Source organism: Podarcis gaigeae (assembly GCF_964106915.1).
Source record: "Podarcis gaigeae genome assembly, chromosome: 10".
In the NCBI taxonomy this organism is placed as follows: domain Eukaryota; kingdom Metazoa; phylum Chordata; class Lepidosauria; order Squamata; family Lacertidae; genus Podarcis; species Podarcis gaigeae.
The window spans coordinates 49209888-49227818 of record NC_139686.1 but is presented as its reverse complement, the minus strand read 5'-3'; the positions used below and the strand labels follow the sequence as shown (position 1 = coordinate 49227818).

The 17931-nt window shown below is 44.3% G+C and overlaps 1 protein-coding gene across 2 annotated transcripts; it reads right to left on the bottom strand.

Annotated features, from left to right (window-relative positions):
- Positions 1-3819: 3819 nt before the first annotated feature.
- On the bottom strand, positions 3820-17597 carry TWF1 (twinfilin actin binding protein 1). Of its 2 annotated transcripts, none has more exons than XM_083699448.1 (9): positions 17470-17597; positions 14459-14536; positions 13018-13196; positions 11400-11495; positions 9236-9340; positions 7655-7780; positions 6362-6512; positions 5738-5859; positions 3820-4800 (listed from the first exon to the last, which is right to left on the bottom strand). In XM_083699448.1, the coding sequence occupies exons 1-9, from the start codon at positions 17492-17494 to the stop codon at positions 4630-4632; spliced, it is 1053 nt and encodes a 350-aa protein (XP_083555574.1). In that variant the 5' UTR covers positions 17495-17597; the 3' UTR covers positions 3820-4629. The 2 variants fall into 2 exon arrangements, with proteins under 2 accessions (XP_083555574.1, XP_083555575.1); XM_083699449.1 differs by having other exon boundaries at positions 13018-13191; positions 17470-17593.
- Between the last annotated feature and the right edge of the window lie 334 nt (positions 17598-17931).

Here is a 17931-nt window from a genome sequence, read left to right as displayed (position 1 = left end):
TGCCCACAGTGGAAGAATGGCAGATGCAACTGATGGACTATATGGAACTGGCTGAGATGACTGGCAGAATCCGAGACCTGGGAGAAGAACTGGTGGAGGAGGATTGGAAGAAATTTAAGGACTACTTACAAAAACACTGTAAATTTTATGAATGCTAAGAAAGATGTAAGATCTGTATTAATATGGCTCCAACAAATTAGTTCAAGGAATACAAATTTAAATGTAATTGAAAGGAAAGACAAATTTTGGATATATAACATTTTAAAATTAAGTTCTCAAAAGAGTGTTTTAAATTCTAAAATTTGAGAAATAATATTGGATATAATATATGATATAAATTGAAATAAGTAAATAATTTGCTAGGAAAATTTATGAGGTCAGGTTGCAGGAACAAGAGATGTGAGGAAGTCCAAAGATGAGAATGAAATGTGGTTATTGAAAAAGATTATGTTTCTATGTATGTTGTTTATTGTTTAAAAACTTTAATAAATATTATTTAAAAAAACAAAACAAAGATAACCAAAGAGTATGTGAATTGCCCTGGTTTTTTTGTTTCTGCGCCATTGTGCCTTTTGAAGAGTGCTAGAGATTCAATCCTGCTTATGTTGGCACATCAACTTGGACTATCAAACAATAATTTTGTGCTGTCAAACAACGCTACTACCCTTTTCTAAGATGGAAGACACCATACGCACCATGGACAATGTATTTTCCTTTTCAGTTCCTGTATTTTCTTTTCCAGTTCTTGTTTCTACTTAATGCATATGAAGACTTTGAGATATTCATGAGACAATGACTTGAGAACCTTTATAAATTCAAAGTAGATGATGAAAGAATTCATTTATTCAGCCAGAAGATAACATCTAAAAGATGAACATAAGTACCTATAATCAAAATCACTTTATTCAATAGTTTAGTCTAACTGCATATATCTGTTTTTCAAAGCAAGTTTCTTCCATAAATTATTTTGCAAAAATTTTCTAAGATAGTCACTGCCCATCTCATAGTATGTTAATATTTAATTAACAGACACTCAGGGTTGATCAGTGTAGAATAAATGTCATCCCTGGCATGCTTTCCTATAGATTTTATTTTGGTCTGGCGACTCATTGATCATAGCATGATGATGTGTCTGCCTATAACCCTACTTCTGAAGATACATCAGGTGAGAAATTACAGGGCACAAACTCAACATTGCAGTGGGTGAAATGATGCACTTACTGTGCCTTTGTGCGGCCAGGTAATACATGCGGGCAGTGGAAAACAGCACAGAGAAGAGCAGAAGCCTCATAAACAGAACTGCAAGACCTCGAGGAACGACACTCTCCATATGAACCTACCTGGACCCTGAGATCATCTTCTGAGGCCCTTCTTCATGTGCCTCCTTCACAAGAGGTCCAGCGGGTGGCAACACAAGAACTGGCCTTCTCTGCAGTGACTTCCTGTTTGTGGAATGCTCTCCCCAAGGAGGTTTGCCTGGTGCCTCCGTTATACACCTTTAGGTGCAAGGCAGAAACATTCCTTTTCATCCAGGTCATTGGCTGACTAACATCCTATATCCTTTTAAATATGCTTGGGGGAGGGAAGATTGGGGAGTTACTGTTTTGTTTTGTTCTTGTTGTGTATTTTTGTATTGTACTTCTGTGCGGTGCACTGCCCTGAGATCTACAGATGAAGGGTGGTATACAAGTTTAATAAATAATAATAATGTATTTGGGGCCACAGAGGGAAGTGAGTTTTTTCACCACTGGACTAGCCTAGAACACATGTCACAAGGGGTAGCACAGCAGTGGGGAATCTAGGCCCATTTAGACCTGGCAGAAGTCCTGCATGAAGTGGCGCTGGTGTGTATTTTTGGGGAGAGGGCAAAGAGATGATCCTTTTCAGTAGTCGGGATCCACTGAAATGTTGTGCTTGGAAAGCAGTTCTTTGTTCCACTGTCACAGTGACAGGAAAGAGGAAAGGCACTCACCCGACCCCTGTCATATCGGGCAGTCACCTGACCCTGCCCTTTGCAGTCTGACCCACCCCAGTGATAAAACACTTGGCTATTTTCAGAATAACGTATCCATAATGGTTAACTGCAGCCACATTTCATGCACTCCATGCTCCTGCTAAAACAGCCTCTTAGATTCCTTGAATTACCCTTCCACAGCAGTTTACTTGGTGCACAAATGCCAACACCTGCTTATCTTGAGAAGATAAGAACTAAGAACAATGTGCTATTTGTCATGGGCTGCAAAAGACAAAAGTATTAGGGTTTGACGTGGGACGCTCAGTTACAATTTATCTCCTTTGTACACTATTTGTTCCATGGAAAAGATTAGCAATAGTTATGCAGTTAAAATATGTCTGCTTAATCTGCAGCAATTCACTATACAAAACCGTCTAGTGGTGCATGTGTTCAAATATGCAACAGAAGGCACATTTCGGGGTTTTTTCCATTCTGTTTTAAAACAAGGAGCCTATGCCGCTTTTCATTTGCGGCAGTTCCATGTTGCCGAAAGAGCATAGCCGAATTCTCATCGTTCCAGCCAATGCCATTTTAGGACGGGAAGTGAAGTTCTCAAGTCCTTCCACCAGCTCCCCTGGGTTCAAATTTATTGGAGCGTTCTGGGAGGAGAAGCAAGCTATGCAGCTACTGTAAAGAGGGAACTATTCCCCTAGCAGAACCGAAGTCAGATGCAGTGTCTTCATTTCAGGAAGTAACCAACATGGCATGCTCCATGTGTTGTTGGAGTACAGTTCCCATCATCTCTCACTATTGGTCAGGTTGGCTGGGGCTGGTAGGAGTTGAGTCCCAACATCTGGTGGGCTATTCCTGCACTGAACCTGGAACAACCTACAGCAGGGATGGGGAATCTGTGGTCCTCTAGATTTCATTGGATTCCAACGCCCTTCAGCCCCATACAGCTTGGCTATAGGTCAGGGATACCCCAGCAGCACCATTCTTGATCTACAGCAGTGATGGCAGGTTGCCATCCAAATTAGCTTACAACTCAGTCCTTTTGTTATTCCAGTAAGGAAGTGTTTAGCCATGATCACAGTAGAGCGGCATTAATATGCTGACATTACAAGAGAGCCAAACGTTTAACAGTGATCTGCGAAAGTTCCATGGAAAGGTGAAACGCTTTCTTTTCAGCACAAAAAAAATTCCTTCCAGTAGCACCTTAAAGACCAACTAAGTTAGTTCTTGGTATGAGCTTTCGTGTGCATGCACACTTCTTCAGATACACAGCAACCTTTCTTTTCAGCAACCTTTTAAATTTAAACAAATTGTTTCCTTTAAAACAAGCTCTCGCCTGCCATTTATACTGGGAGGGAGAGACAAAAAGCCACGGAAGCAGTTTAGTGATCTGAAGGTTAAAGACCAACTAAGGCAGGGAACGTCGGTTACATAAAGCCCTAGTGAATTCAACAGAATTTACTTCCAAAACAAAATGCTAAAAATGGCTAGGAGATAAACATTTGGGGACCTCAGTAAGACGCACAGATTATTTAACATAGAAAGCTGGGATGGTGACCATATGTGTACTTTAACTGTTCACTTACTGGGAAGCAGTTGTTCATGGTTTGCATCAGCTGTGGCTGTTGTTCAACCGAAACAGATAGTTTTTGCTTAATCCGATTGCATTAAATCAGCTGGGAAAGGCTTGCTTCCTCAACCTAAACATATTAGTTTGTCTCAAACTACAACCATTTTATTATTTCATACCTGCTGCCTGGAGAACATCTTTACTTAGATACAAGAAACACATGAGGATACGCTTAATGGTTTGCTCATGAACCGGGCCAGAACTGAGAGTCAATCACATCACAGCAGTTTTCATAATTTAATTAGATCAGAATGATTTGGATGGTGAAAACTCTTATTTCATAGCACTTGGTGTTGCTTACAGAATCACATTTTTCAAACATGTAGTGCTTAACTTTATTGCCAAACATGATTTATGTAAAAAATAATAGTGTTATTCTCTCAGAAGACCAGAAATGTATTGTTAGAAGGCTACAAAGAATATAATTTTGGGTCCCTGTATCAAATGAGTCAGGTTTCAGTCTTGCGGCAGCCAGATCTTAAACATCTAGTTGGAATAAAGGCCCGTGGATCTCCATGGAATTTGCTTCCAAATAAATGTTTAGGATCATGGTATGAAAACAGTAGAATAAAATATTGCACTGTTAGTTTGTAGAAGGACAGGGGAAGTACAATGGATAAAAACAGGGCCCAGTCCTGCCAATTTTTATTTTAAAGCAGCAGCCCCCTAAAAAGTAGATAATGCGAGAGAGAAAAATTCAATATCTAGCTAATGATCCATTTTATGTTGTCACTAAACTGACTTCAGACCTATATATGTTACATATAGAGTAGTGTTGAACTGTAAGGCTATGATATTAATTCATATTAGAATTAACCTTATACAAGCTTCTAGTTTTAGTTTAACCCAATTCATTACAACCACAGGCTGTGGACCTTGTAACATCTAAGGTGGCGTCTCAAGTGCAGCGAAAAATCACAGGTCACCTTATTCTCCTGGAAAAAGAGGGGTGTGGAATGCTTTCAGTTCATTTCTAAAGGCTAGGGTGGGTTCCCTAACCCCCACCGTAACGCTTCTGTTCCCGGCGCTGCATTTAGTCAGTAGGTGTTTCGGCTTCTGCCGGGCCCCTGATCAGCCTTCGGATTCCCCTTTTGCCTGCGGGTCCTTTCGGCTTAGCAAAACTCTGCTTGTGTGCATGTTGCTTGGGATGAACTTCTTCATAAAGGAAGTCGGCAGTTAACTCTTCCCCATCGCCGATTTCAATCTAAGTGATTTGGAGAAGAAGCGTAAGGATAAATGCGAAGGATTTGGTTCTTGCACTGCTGACAGTTTCATACCCCTTATGACTCTCATCCAAGGAAACACATGAGAGGCACCATCAGTGTAACATCTTTGCATGGCTGAGTGTTTTATGAAGAATGGATGCCTTTTCCAGACTATTTAAAGAAATATTATAGTATGATGAACGGGCAGGCAGGATTTGAGCTATGAGCAACCAAAGTACTTCGATTATAACATTATGGTTATTATTTGATAGATAGAAGATAGGGTGCAGCAGAAGTAAAGAAACAACAACTGGGAAAAGAGGTGGGAAGTCAACAAAAATGAGAGAAAATACAAAATTGTGTTTTGACTGTATATGTTTAAAATGTTGAAATTTAATAAAATATAATTGATTTTTTCCCCCTGCATGGCTATAAAGCACCATGTACTCTGATGGCGCTGTATGAAATAGCATGCAGAACCATCTATTGGTGGATCAGAATTAACTAGTGGTTATTTTATATTGGTTAAACTTGGCTAACAGAGAATAGAAAGGATAATATTAAAAAATTATGTAGTCCAATCTTCTGCAGGATTAGGTAAACCTAAGTATTGAAATCAATGGACATAGGTGCATCTAGTTATCCATAGGAAAAATCGATCGCCTTGCATCATAGTGATGGCAGCTCATTGGCCGCTGAGGAGGCCCAGCCTGCTGGTGAAATGGTATGCCAAAAATGGGGGAACCCAAGATTTGGCAGGCCATCCAAATTTGCGTTCCAAACCCCTGCACTTCTGTACGTGCACAGTCTTTGTGCAACAGCGCTCAGCACTGTCTGTTCCATCCATCTCTCAGGTAAAAATAAATGAGAAGAACAAGCATACAGGGACCTACATCTGTGGGATGGCGCAGCACAAAAATTACGCAACCCCCTTACCTTTCTGATGATCTGCATCCACAGTTGTCTTTCTACAATTTCTAGAAGAGGACTCTTGCAGCTAGAGTAGAGCATCCGTTCTCGTATACTGCACATATAGCCCGGCATGGAGTAGATAAAAACTGCAGAATGTTTCAAGCGGTGAGAGATTATTCCAAATATAATCCTTTCAAAAGACTTGTTGCAAAGGTTGAATGATTAAGCACTTCCTTTCTAAGACTGGAATACCATATATATATATGTACACGCACACAGTGGTACCTCAGATTACATATGCTTCAGGTTATAAACTCTGCTAACCCAGAAATAGTACCTCGGGTTAAGAATTTTGCTTCAGGATGAGAACAGAAATCATGCTCCAGCGGTGCGGCAGCAGCAGGAGGCCCCATTAGTTAAAGTGGTGCTTCAGGTTAAGAACAGTTTCAGGTAAAGAACGGACCTCCAGAATGAATTAAGTACTTAACCTGAGGTACCACTGTGTGCATATATGTATGTGTGTGTGTGTGTGTGTGTGTGTATATATATATATATATATATATGGGATACTAAGCTGGAAAAAAACCCTAAATCAATCTTGCTGCTATAAAGACCTACTCAGGTTCATACACAGAAATACTTGCATACCTATTGATTCCAAGTAGTCTCCTTCGTGGGAATGTTTGTAGAGGAAAAAATGGTACCGTGCTGAGTCCTTTGGAATTCTTTTCGGCAAGTCCTTCAGCTCCGTTGGGAGTGTACTAGCCAGTTCGATCGTTTCATTTTTCATATCAATTTGCTGTTAGCACACATAATATTGGTTGGAATTAAGACGCGTAGCAAAAGCCGTTCTGATTCGCGCAAAATACTACTAGAGCAGGAGCGGGGGAAATCTTGTGGACCGATCTTGGCCCAACGATTCTCTGAAACAACCCACCTCTTTCACTGAAAGAAGTAGGGGGAATGCCTCAAATAGTGCTTTTGGAATCCACAGCTAGGCGGGATTCTACCCCCAGCTTCAGCAGATGAGAAGGGAGAGCTTTCTTGCACAACTGAACTCAGCACTAAGCAGGATTGCCCACCTTCCTCCACACCACAATCAGCTGATGAAAAGAGAGGCTGAACCTGCTTGGTGTGGATGTTTACAAGTGACAGCAATACAGTGGTACCTCAGGTTACACACGCTTCAGGTTACAGACTCTGCTAACCCAGAAATAGTGCTTCAGGTTAAGAACTTTGCTTCAGGATGAGAACAGAAATTGTGCTCCGGCGACGCAGCAGCAGCAGGAGGCCCCATTAGCTAAAGTGGTACCTCAGGTTAAGAACAGTTTCAGGTTAAGTACGGACCTCTGGAACGAATTAAGTACTTAACCTGAGGTACCACTGTAGTGGGGCTTCTCTGCTTTGCAGCTTTTGCTTTCAAAACACAGGTTTTTCTCTCACCCCTGTCACACGGTGCAGAGGAGAGAAATAAAACTACATTTTGCATGCAAAAGCAGCAAAATGGAAGAGCCCAGCTCCCTGCTGTCACTTGCAAACTCCAGCCTTGTTTCCCCACCCTCTCCATTTCCATGGGAGGGAGGAGAGAAGCAATTTGCTAGTCCGATGCTCAGATCTTCCCAAAGTGCCAGCATTGAGTTGACAATAGGTCTTCCCAAGCGGGAATCCCACAAAGAGGAATTGTGGCAGGTGGGCAGCCCCGCCCACCTGTCAATCATGTGATGGCAAAATGACCCTCACCGGTGAAATTTGATCCCGATAAGGATCTGGCCCATTGAGGCAAACTGTTCACCACCCAGACTTGTAATAAGAAATCCGGCTTGTAATAAGATGTGGAATTTTAAAAACAGAGACCCTTTTCTATTTCCACAAACAACAATGAGAAACCTGTACGCTCATAACGCTCAGGATTACCTTCAAAGGATGAAACTGTGTACTCACCAATTGCACATAGTTAAGCTGCTTGTTTTTCAGTTTTTCCAGCGCCTGAAGGGCTTCTTTAGCTATAGGGAATGCTACACCTTGTAGAGTCTGGTGCTTAGTGTCAACACTGACGTCAGTTTGTACCTGAAAAGAAAAACAAGAGAACAAAGCAGCTTGAAAAAGGTGACAGGTTAGAGAATCCTGATTGTGCTCCACACAACGTAGAGCCATGTAGAAAATTCATATGCAAAAGAGGAGGAGGATCCTCGTGGTAGAATTTCAAATCTTGAACTTTAAACTGTTCCGTACTCATCAAAACCTTTATTTCTTAATGAGGCTTTAAGAGGGTTTTCTTCACAAAAAGGAAACGGCAACGTGCCAAATAGGGCTCACACAGGAGAGTGGAAAGTTTGTCTCTCTTTCTGTGTGAGAGTCAGACAGAAAAAAGGGGATTTGTTTCAATGCAAAGAATTTATGTGGAATAATAAGTGGATGGGCTGGTAAAAGGTAAAGGTAAACGGACCCCTGACCATTAGGTCCAGTCGTGACCGACTCTGGGGTTGCGGGGCGCATCTCGCTTTATTGGCCGAGGAAGCCGGCGTACAGCTTCCGGGTCATGTGGCCAGCATAACTAAGCCGCTTCTGGCGAACCAAAGCAGCGCACAGAAACGCCGTTTACCTTCCCACCGGAGTGGTACCTATTGATCTACTTGCACTTTGACATGCTTTTGAACTGCTAGGTTGGCAGGGGCAGGGACCGAGCAACGGGAGCTCACCCCGTCATGGGGATTTGTGTTGTGTTGTGCTTCTGGCAGAAACAAAAATCGTTTTAGGATCAGAACAGCACGTTCGTATATAAAAACCTAGCAGTCCATACCCAAAGAGTAGAAGTAAAGGTAAAGGGACCCCTGACCATTAGGTCCAGTCGTGGCCGACTCTGGGGTTGCAGCGCTCATCTCACTTTATTGGCCGAGGGATCCAGCTTCTGGATCATGTGGCCAGCATGACTAAGCCGCTTCTGACGAACCAGAGCAGCGCACGGAAATGCCGTTTACCTTCCCACTTTGACGTGCTTTTGAACTGCTAGGTTGGCAAGAGCAGGGACCGAGCAACGGGAGCTCACCCCGTCACGGGGATTCGAACCGCCGACCTTCTGATCAGCAGGTTCTAGGCTCTGTGGTTTAACCCACAGCGCCACCTGCGTCCCGGATGGGCTGGTAGACACCAGAAAAGCATTTTTTAAAAACATTTGGAGGAGAGATTCTAGAGCTACTGTGAGATCCTCATTTTGCTTTCTTCACCAACTAAACGAATGTATGCAGGAGATAGTGTGGCAAATTTTAATTCCTGTTTTATAGCGGGCCTTAGAATAAATTCTTCCCCTCAAAGCATAAACAGTCACAGATATTCAAAACCAAGCCGTACCTGGGAGATGCATTCTTTGTGCTGATGTTTATGCACAAGGTAATTAGGACTAGAAGCAGCCCCCACCCACCCTGGTAGGCTCTCGGAAGCTATTTCACAATTTGGCTTACGATACACTCCTGTCTTTCCTTCAGCGTTGCAGAAATGCCAGGCTCCCAAGCCTAAGTGCAATACCTCGTTAATCTTGATCTGTCGAAGTTCTTCTTCGGCTGCGGTCAGAGGGGCAGGCGAGGACTGAGTTACCAAGTACTTTCGGTAACCGTTCAGCGAAACATCCTCCTGGGAACACAAAACACCCAGCCGTTTTCCCCAAGTTTCCAAATTCTCCTCTGAAGCTTCCCAACTTGGGATCTTCTGGCTGTAAGAACAGCTTTATGAGTGCTATGTGGGCCTTTTGGCTCCCGTGTTAAGAATGTGGGATAAGCCTGCTGGATCAGACCAAGGACCCATTGAGTTCAACAGTTACTCCCTTACCTTTCTTGCCCTGGTCTGGCCACAGTGATCCATGCGATGGTCACTTGGTCACTTCCATGCTTGATTATTGTAACTCACTGTACGTGGGGCTGCCCTTGAAGTGGACCCAGACATTCCAGCGGGTGCAGAATGCTGCAGCAAGACTCCTTATGGGGTCCTCGCCACGGGACCACATTCATCCAGTGATTTACCAGGCTGCACTGGCTCCCGGTGGAGTACAGGGTCAGGTTTAAGGTGCTGGTTTTGACCTTTAAAGCCCTATGCGGCCTAGGACCCCCATACCTACGGGACCACCTCTCCTGGTATGCCCCACGGAGGATCTTAAGGTCCATAAATGACAACACTTTGGAGGTCCCGAGCCTCAAGGAGATTAGATTAGTCTCAACTAGGGCCAGGGCCTTTTCAGCACTGGCCCCAACTTGGTGGAATGTTCTGTCACAAGAGACCGGGGCCCTGCGGGATTTGACATCTTTCCGCAGGGCCTGTAAGATGGAGCTGTTCCGCCTGGCCTTCGGCTTGCACTCACTCTGACCTCTTATATGGGATTTGGTATATAAATTTTCCCTTGGCTTTTTTGCTGGCCCATGTAGGACCAGCATGGATAGCTGGCTCAGGTGAATATATGATGTTTCCTCCCTTTATGGTCTTGATTTATGGGCCACTACTAAAATGAGGCTGCATTTTAAGCTGTATTATAATTAATTTATAATATATTTATATTTTTTTTTCTTTTTTCTATTATGTTTTATTGTAATTTATATTCGGTGTTAGCCGCCCTGAGCCCAGCCCTGGCCGGATGCCCGCAGGAAGCTTAAAGGCTGGACCTGAGTGGAGCAGCATTTTGCCCACCTGCGGTTCCGACACATAATGCATCTGGCATTCTGACACATAATACATCTGACTGTGGAGGCAGAACATAGTCATCATGGCTATTGATAACCTTGATCTCCATGAATTTATCTAATGCTCTTTTAAAGCTATCCTGTGGTGAACGTAGGCGTGGCACTGCTACGGAGTAGTCCCAACACAATAGACTATTTTCCTGATGTCCATGCACGCAGCACAGACTTCTGTAAGGAGAAGGCTTTGGTGCAACCAGCTGTATGTACAGCTAGAGATGCAAAGACCCCTTTCTGATGGACATCCATGCTGCACACACCGATAGCTCAGTTGGTTAAAGCATAGTGCTGATAACGCCAAGGTTGCAGGTTCGATCCCAATATGGGGCAGCTGCATATTCCTGCCTTGCAGTGGGTTGGACTGGATGATCCTCAGGGTCACTTACAATGATACAATTCTATTATCTATATCGGGGGGGGGGAGCGCATGATGCTGAGAGCAGAGTTCTGCAGCACAGCCCTGATTCTTAAAGGTAAAAGGACCCCTGACCATTAGGTCCAGTCGTGGCCGACTCTGGGGTTGCGGTGCTCATCTCGCTTTATTGGCTGAGGGAGCCGGCGTACAGCTTCCGGGTCATGTGGCCAGCATGACTAAGCCGCTTCTGGCAAACAGAGCAGCACACGGAAACACCGTTTACCTTCCCGCCAAAGCGGTACCTATTTATCTACTTGCACTTTGAGGTGCTTTCGAACTGCTAGGTTGGCAGGAGCAAGGACCGAGCAAAGGGAGCTGAACCCGTTGCGGAGATTCGAACCGCCAGCCTTCTGATCAGCAAGTCCTAGGCTCTGTGGTTTAACCCACAGTGCCACCCACGTCCTGCCCTGCTTCTTACTCCCTTGTTAAACCATCAAGGGGCCTATAACGCCTGCACAGGACTTAGTGGACTTTAGTTGCCACGTAGAAATGGAAGAAAGATTGCTTCCGAGGTGTCACTCAGAAGCAAATCCCTCTGCAGAATACACACCTTGTTGGTTCCAAACACTTCGTCTTTAATATGCCCACCTCCGAATTCTTTCTTCAGGGTTGCCCGGGTAGCTGCATACAACATTTTCTGACGAACCTGCCAAGAGAAGATTGAGTTTTTGCCTTTGAAGCCAGATAAATGGATGTTTCAGGCAAAAGTGACTCCCCAAAGGCATAAAACCATTAGGCCTTGCTTTCTGTTATGACAAGCTTCAGCCACAACTCATGTAGAAGGTTTCAGATTCAATCCCTGGCATCTCCAGGGACTGCTCCACCTGAAACCCTTGAGAACTACTGCCTGCCAGTGCACTGCAGACACTGCTAAGCTGGCTCTGGGTACAACCCAGTGAACCTTCCCCAACAAGCTCACTTCACCATTTGTGACTGAAGTACTGGCCATCTTACTGCTCGTAAAAGCTCTACGAACACCGAGCCCTGTATCATTGGAGGAACCAAACAGCAAATGTTACCAGCTTCATCCCCTAAATGTATTTGTTGTGCTTTAAGATCTCATTCCTTCAACCACTAGCCCAATACAGCAGCCCCACATAGTGGCATAGAGGAAGTCATGGTGGTAGTAGTAATAATAATAATGATGATGATGATGATGATGATGATGTATTATTTATACCCCGCCCATCTGGGCGGCTTCCAACAAAATATTAAAATACAGTAATGCATCAAACATTAAAAGCTTCCCTAAACAGGGCTGCCTTCAGATGTCTTCTAAAAGTCTGGTAGTTGTTGTTCTCTTTGACATCTGGTGGGAGGCTGTTCCACAGGGCAGGCGCCACTACCGAGAAGGCCCTCTGCCTGGTTCCCTGTAGCTCAGTACCGGGATGTTATTCCATGCAAGAGTTGTGGCTGCCACAATCACATTCAAGATCAACTGTGTTCTCCAACCTAATTGGTTGTCTCTTAGCCAGGACTCCTAAGTCTGGCTTCATCCATATGGTTAAAATATTTCCATACTGGCCACAGCCATGTGAGAGAGCGCTATGGGGCTACGTGGGTGTGTAGGGGAAGGAGAGGTTCAAACACTTGTTGTGAGAGCAAATAACTGTTACAGATGTTGCCAGGATACAACGCCTACCATCCCTAACCATTTATCATAATGGCTGGGGCTGATGGGAGATGGAAGTCTAGCAATATCTGGAGGGGCACACATTGTCCAGCTCTCTATTAATATAATATAGCCGTACCTTGGAAGTTGAACAGAATCTGTTCTGGAAGTCTATTTGACTTCCAAAACGTTTGAAAACCAAATTGTGGCTTCTGATTGGCTGCAGGAAGCTCCTGTAGCCAATCAGAAGCTGCGGAAGCCCCGTCAGACATTCCAAAAATAGTTCACAAACTGGAACAGTCACTTCCAGGTTTGCGACGTTCAGGAGCCGATTTGTTCGGGAACTAGGCTGTTCGCAAACCAAGGTACAGCTGTACAGAGTTTGGTCAACATTGCTGGCTGACCTTTGATACCAGTTGGGTTTTTTAAGTTGCCCACCCCTGGATTAAAAGGAAGTCAATAGTACGCTTAAAAACAAAACACAAAACCAGTCAATCATGGCTTGGAAGTTCAACTTGTGTTTATAAGTCACTTGATATTTCATTCCATTACTTACAGGAGAATGGTCTGGTGACCATGCAATAAAGATCCACTCATATCCTTGGGCATTTTGAGAATCTAATCTATAAAGAATATAACATGGCTGCTTTTCTTCAAGGAGTGGGAGAACAAAGGAATCGTAATCCGCTTCCCAGGATCCAACAGCTTGTCTTGCTGATCCCACAGTCAGCTGTTCTGTGAAGACAGAGTTGGTACATGGCAGGCAAAAACTGATACTGTACTTTGTTTTGAAATCTGCTGAATGTACACTAAGTAAATGCTTAAGTACAAGAGGGTAAAGAAGTAGTACAATGAGTAATTCACTTGATTAACAGAATTTTAGGAAGGCAGACATTTAATCTTTTCATAAAAAATTACTCGTTTTGCTCTGGAATGTTAGGTGTCTAAAGACAGAAGGCCAGGATTGTATATTTCTCTAATAGATATGAATATTCATCATTTTTTAAAAAAGGGATATTTGAAATGCAATTTTGCATCTAGAAGTTGAGAATTGGTACAAGGGATTGAAGAAGAAATCGAGCATTTATCCTTGGAGATACATTATAAAACTTTTAAATAATAATCATAATTTAAATTCTGAACCAGGGTTACCCATCAAAGAAACAAACTTCAGATTGACAGCTGAGGAAAACACAGGCCTATAAGGTCTCAATAATATTTTAAATTGCATTTTAACCTGTATTTTAAATTGGTGTTTTTTTCCCTATTATATTTTTACTGTAATTTTACTGCTGTTAGCCACTCTGAGCCCGGCTCTGGCCGGGGAGGGCGGGGTATAAATGAAATTTCTTATTATTATTATTAATATGGCTATAGATTATTTATTATGTGGTATTGACCTGAGCAGCTCTGCAGAATTTCAGGTAGGGTTCTCTCCCAGCCTTGGACCTAGAGATATTGGGGGGGGGGGGCTGAACCTGAGATCTTCTTCATGCAGAGCAGATGACTACCACTAAGCTACAGACCCTCCTCTTTCAGTTAGAGGAGTAAGTGGTCCTTAATTAAGGTGGTCCTTAATTTCAGTGGATCTACTCTGAGTAGAACTTGCACTGGATACAACCCAAAGCAACCAGTATACCGGGAGATTTTGGTCAATGCTGGTTTTCCTTGACTCTGACTGGAAGATCCTACCAGAAAACAATGAATCCTACGTGAACCATTGTAAAAAAGTACTCTAAGCCTGAAGTCCAATGCTCACTTACTTTGGAGTAAGCCGTACTGAACGCAGGAGGAATTGCTTCCGAGTAGACATATATAGGTTTACACTGTTAATTATGTTTATGATTTTATTTAACCACAAAATTAATATTAAGGTGGCGAACTTTTAAGCAAATCTTATTGACAAGTAGCCCTTGGTTCAAGAAATGGTATATTCAAGATGGGAAGCAATGCTTCTTTGTAAATGAAAACCGAAGTTAAGGAACGTAACCACTTACCATTTTCGATAACTATTTTCAAAAACCTGTATTGTCCATTTCTGGCTCTAGCAAAGGTTTCTTGGACTTCGCTGCTAGCTGCAAAAATACAAAAGGAAAGAAGATTGACCCCATTTGCTTTGTACAAAGTGGTACAATAGAGCACAGTTGAACATTATGAAATGTTAAAGTAAGGGCATCATCTATATTACTCTTTTTTTGGCAAACCTTTGAAAGGAAATGCTCTCAGCTGTTCTATGTACCTTTACTGGCATCAGCAGAAGAGGGGGTTATCATAAATATTGACTTTTTTCTCGAGATATGTAAACCTCTTAGGAGGAGATAAAGTGGTATACAAGTCAAAGAAATGTGGACTTCATTAGGTGTACATCAAGATAGTGGTTCAGGCAAGGAATTGTGCCATCTAAATTCCCTTTGGTGTTACTAAGTTTCTTTTGCTGACATGCAACAAAGTTACATTGTTTTATATGATGTTACTCTAAGCCTGCTTTAACCTAAAGCTTTAACCACAATATCTGATGTGTTTGGACGATGTTTTTCTGGAGGATTTTTTTTAGCGTATTGGCTGTGGACACTGGTAAATCTACAATTCGCAGCTGATTGGTGACAGGTGAATGCTTTCTATCAAACAGACAGATCAACAAAGGTCACAAGCGGACCTGCACAAATATGAGCAATTTTTACCGATATCCCCAGGATGGTTTTGTGACAGAGACCCCTGCAAGTAAACTAACTTTTCTGATGAAAAGCTCCATGTAATTAAAAGGTTGCATTTATTTTTAACACCGAGTGGTTTAACCAATAAAATATATTGTTCATTTTTTAAAATAAGCATCCTTTTGATCAACAAACTAAGTGGTATCTGCCTTAAAGTGTTCATCTGAACTTCAAACAATGCAACATTATACTTAAAGTACAATCCTTTGCATGCTTACTCAGAAGTAAACCCCACTATCTTCTATTCTCTAGTGTGCTGTGGATTGTGTCCAGGTAAGCAAGCACAGAATTGCAGCTGACGAACACTATCTTAACCATGTCTATTCAGAAGTAAATTCCCAGATAAATAGGGTTAGGATTACAGTCTCAATTACTGATGCCACAACCCATCACTTCAAATTTCCTAGGGGTTTTTTAATGTGTGTGTGTGTATGTATTTATATAATGTGCTTTTAACTGCCCAGCTATGACAATCAATAGATGAGTCATGCATAGCAACGTAAAAACATTTTCCTACAGGAACTAACATACAAAAAGAGTCACGTGAATGTTACTGAGCTACAACCGCTGTAAATTGATTTTTTGCCTCCTTAGGCTAAGGAAAGCAAAAACACTGAATTGTGTCAGCTCCACAAAGCCACTTTGGGCAGGGATAAGTCCTCCCCTTTTGAATGTTTTGAAGAACATTCTAGGAAGCGAAAGAATTTTTTCAGAAGACCCATTAAAAACCATGCCTTAATCCTAATCACGCAGCCCAAATGATACGTCTTAATCTGAACACCGATACACAACAGCCTTTCAAAAGATGCAACTAGTCTCTTTTGCACGTTTATTCCGCATTAATTTTCCCTGGCATTACTTAATTTCCCTATCTAAAAAAAGGAGCAATTTAACTGGCAAAGCTTCTCTCCACGCTGCAGCAAGACAATACCCAGCAATTAATAACCAGCAGTTGCTGAAGTTTTCTGCCTGTGCATCCAAACTCCACCTCACCCAGCTATGCTTTGATCTCACCACCACCACCACCTGGGAACTCCCTGATCCTGTTAGGAATTACGGGATTTCAAGGGGATTTGCATCAGGCTCCTCTTAGGGGGAAGTTAAGTCCCACAGTGGGTTTTCCTTCCAGTGTGACACATGCATATACTGTACGCTGGACCGGGCTGTTATATATTCCTATTCTGTATATGGTATTCTGGAGCGCAAAGCAAGCAGGCGAGAGTTGAAGAACTTTGCAGCACCGTTGCTCCTCGCTTTGCAGCGCAGGCTCTTGCAACGCCAGTCGCCAAGTCTGCGTGCAGGTGCAGGTCGAAGGAGGCCAGCGGCAGCCTGCTCCGCCCCCTCCGGCTTTAACGGGAAGAGGACATCTGCTCACGTCGCCCTCGCCCCAGCATCGCCCCGGGGGCAAACGAGCACGTTGCACTTTGCAAAAACTCCGCTTTGCAGGATGGCGTGCGCGTGTGTGTGTGTGTGTGTGTGTGTGTGTGTGTGTGTGTGTTGACTTCTGATTTTTTTAGCCGCCTTAGATTTGGGTCAAACTATCAGACTCAGTCGCCCGGACCTTGGACTTGAGTCCGCAGCAAACAAGCAATTAAAAAAAAACTAAGGCGCACCAGGGATGCCAACTTAAATCTGATAAATTGGGTGGGCTGCGTAATGCATCACAAGATGCGGCGCATTTGAATGGCAATGCCCATCCACTTATGGGGGAGGGCAGTCCCTTCAAATATTTTAGGGGGGGGGGGCAAAGCAACACCGGCCCCAGGAGTTGCTCCCATGCGGTATCTTAAAAGAGGGAGCGTGTGCATGCACAAGCCGGGGCTCAAATTTGATCGTCTGAAATCCACACCCACTGACTTGGACCCTCTTCCCCTAGTGGGTGGGGGGTGAATCACGGCTGTAGCTCAGTCTGTAGTCTCAGGGTTCGAGTCCCACGGTGGGCAAGATTCCTGCAGTGCTGGGGGTTGGGCTACATGACCCTCGGACCCTCTTGCCGCACTACAATTCTAGAGGCGGTGAAAGGCACTCTGCGCGCGCTCAGAGGCTGAGTCGCCGCCGCCCTTCCCCTTTCGGAACCGGCTTTAGGATGCCATGAAGTTGAGGGTGGAAAGGGAGAACCGGCTCCTTCCAAGTTACTTTTGCATTCAGACGCCGGAAGTTTGGCCCGATCTCCGTGCAGGGCAGAGAGAGGGGGGGGGGAGAGGCGGTGAGCCATTCATTGGGAAGGATCCAGCGGCAAGGGAGTGGCGCCGGGGGAAGCCGCGGGTCCTGCTGCCCGAGAAGGGGGTCGGTACCTTGGATGCCGGTCTGGTGGGACATGACGCCGAGCAGCCGCCGCCGGGAACCGCCGCCTCTCGGGCCGGGGGCAAAGGCAGGAGGCGGCGCCGGGGAAAGCGAGCCAGCAGACCGGCCCGGGACGCGCACGTGACGCGCCGCCGCCACTCAGCGCCCAGCTCGCCTGGGCCCCGACGGAGGCTCCTTCCGGCGAGGCGGCAGCGCCGGGACTCGGGCTGGAGGCGCCGGGGAAGCGGCGGAGTCGCCGCCGCCGCCATGCGCTCTTCCTGCGCCCCGGCGCGGCTGGAAACCGGCAGCCCCCGGTCCCTGTGCAAGTTGCACCGCCAGTTGACGTATAGAAACCCACGTCGGATGTCTAGATTTTGGCGGATTTCCCTAAAAGTAGCTCGAAACTTTAGATTTTGCATTAAAAAGCTCCACAACTTTGCCCCCCCATTCACTTTTTGAATTATGGCAACCCT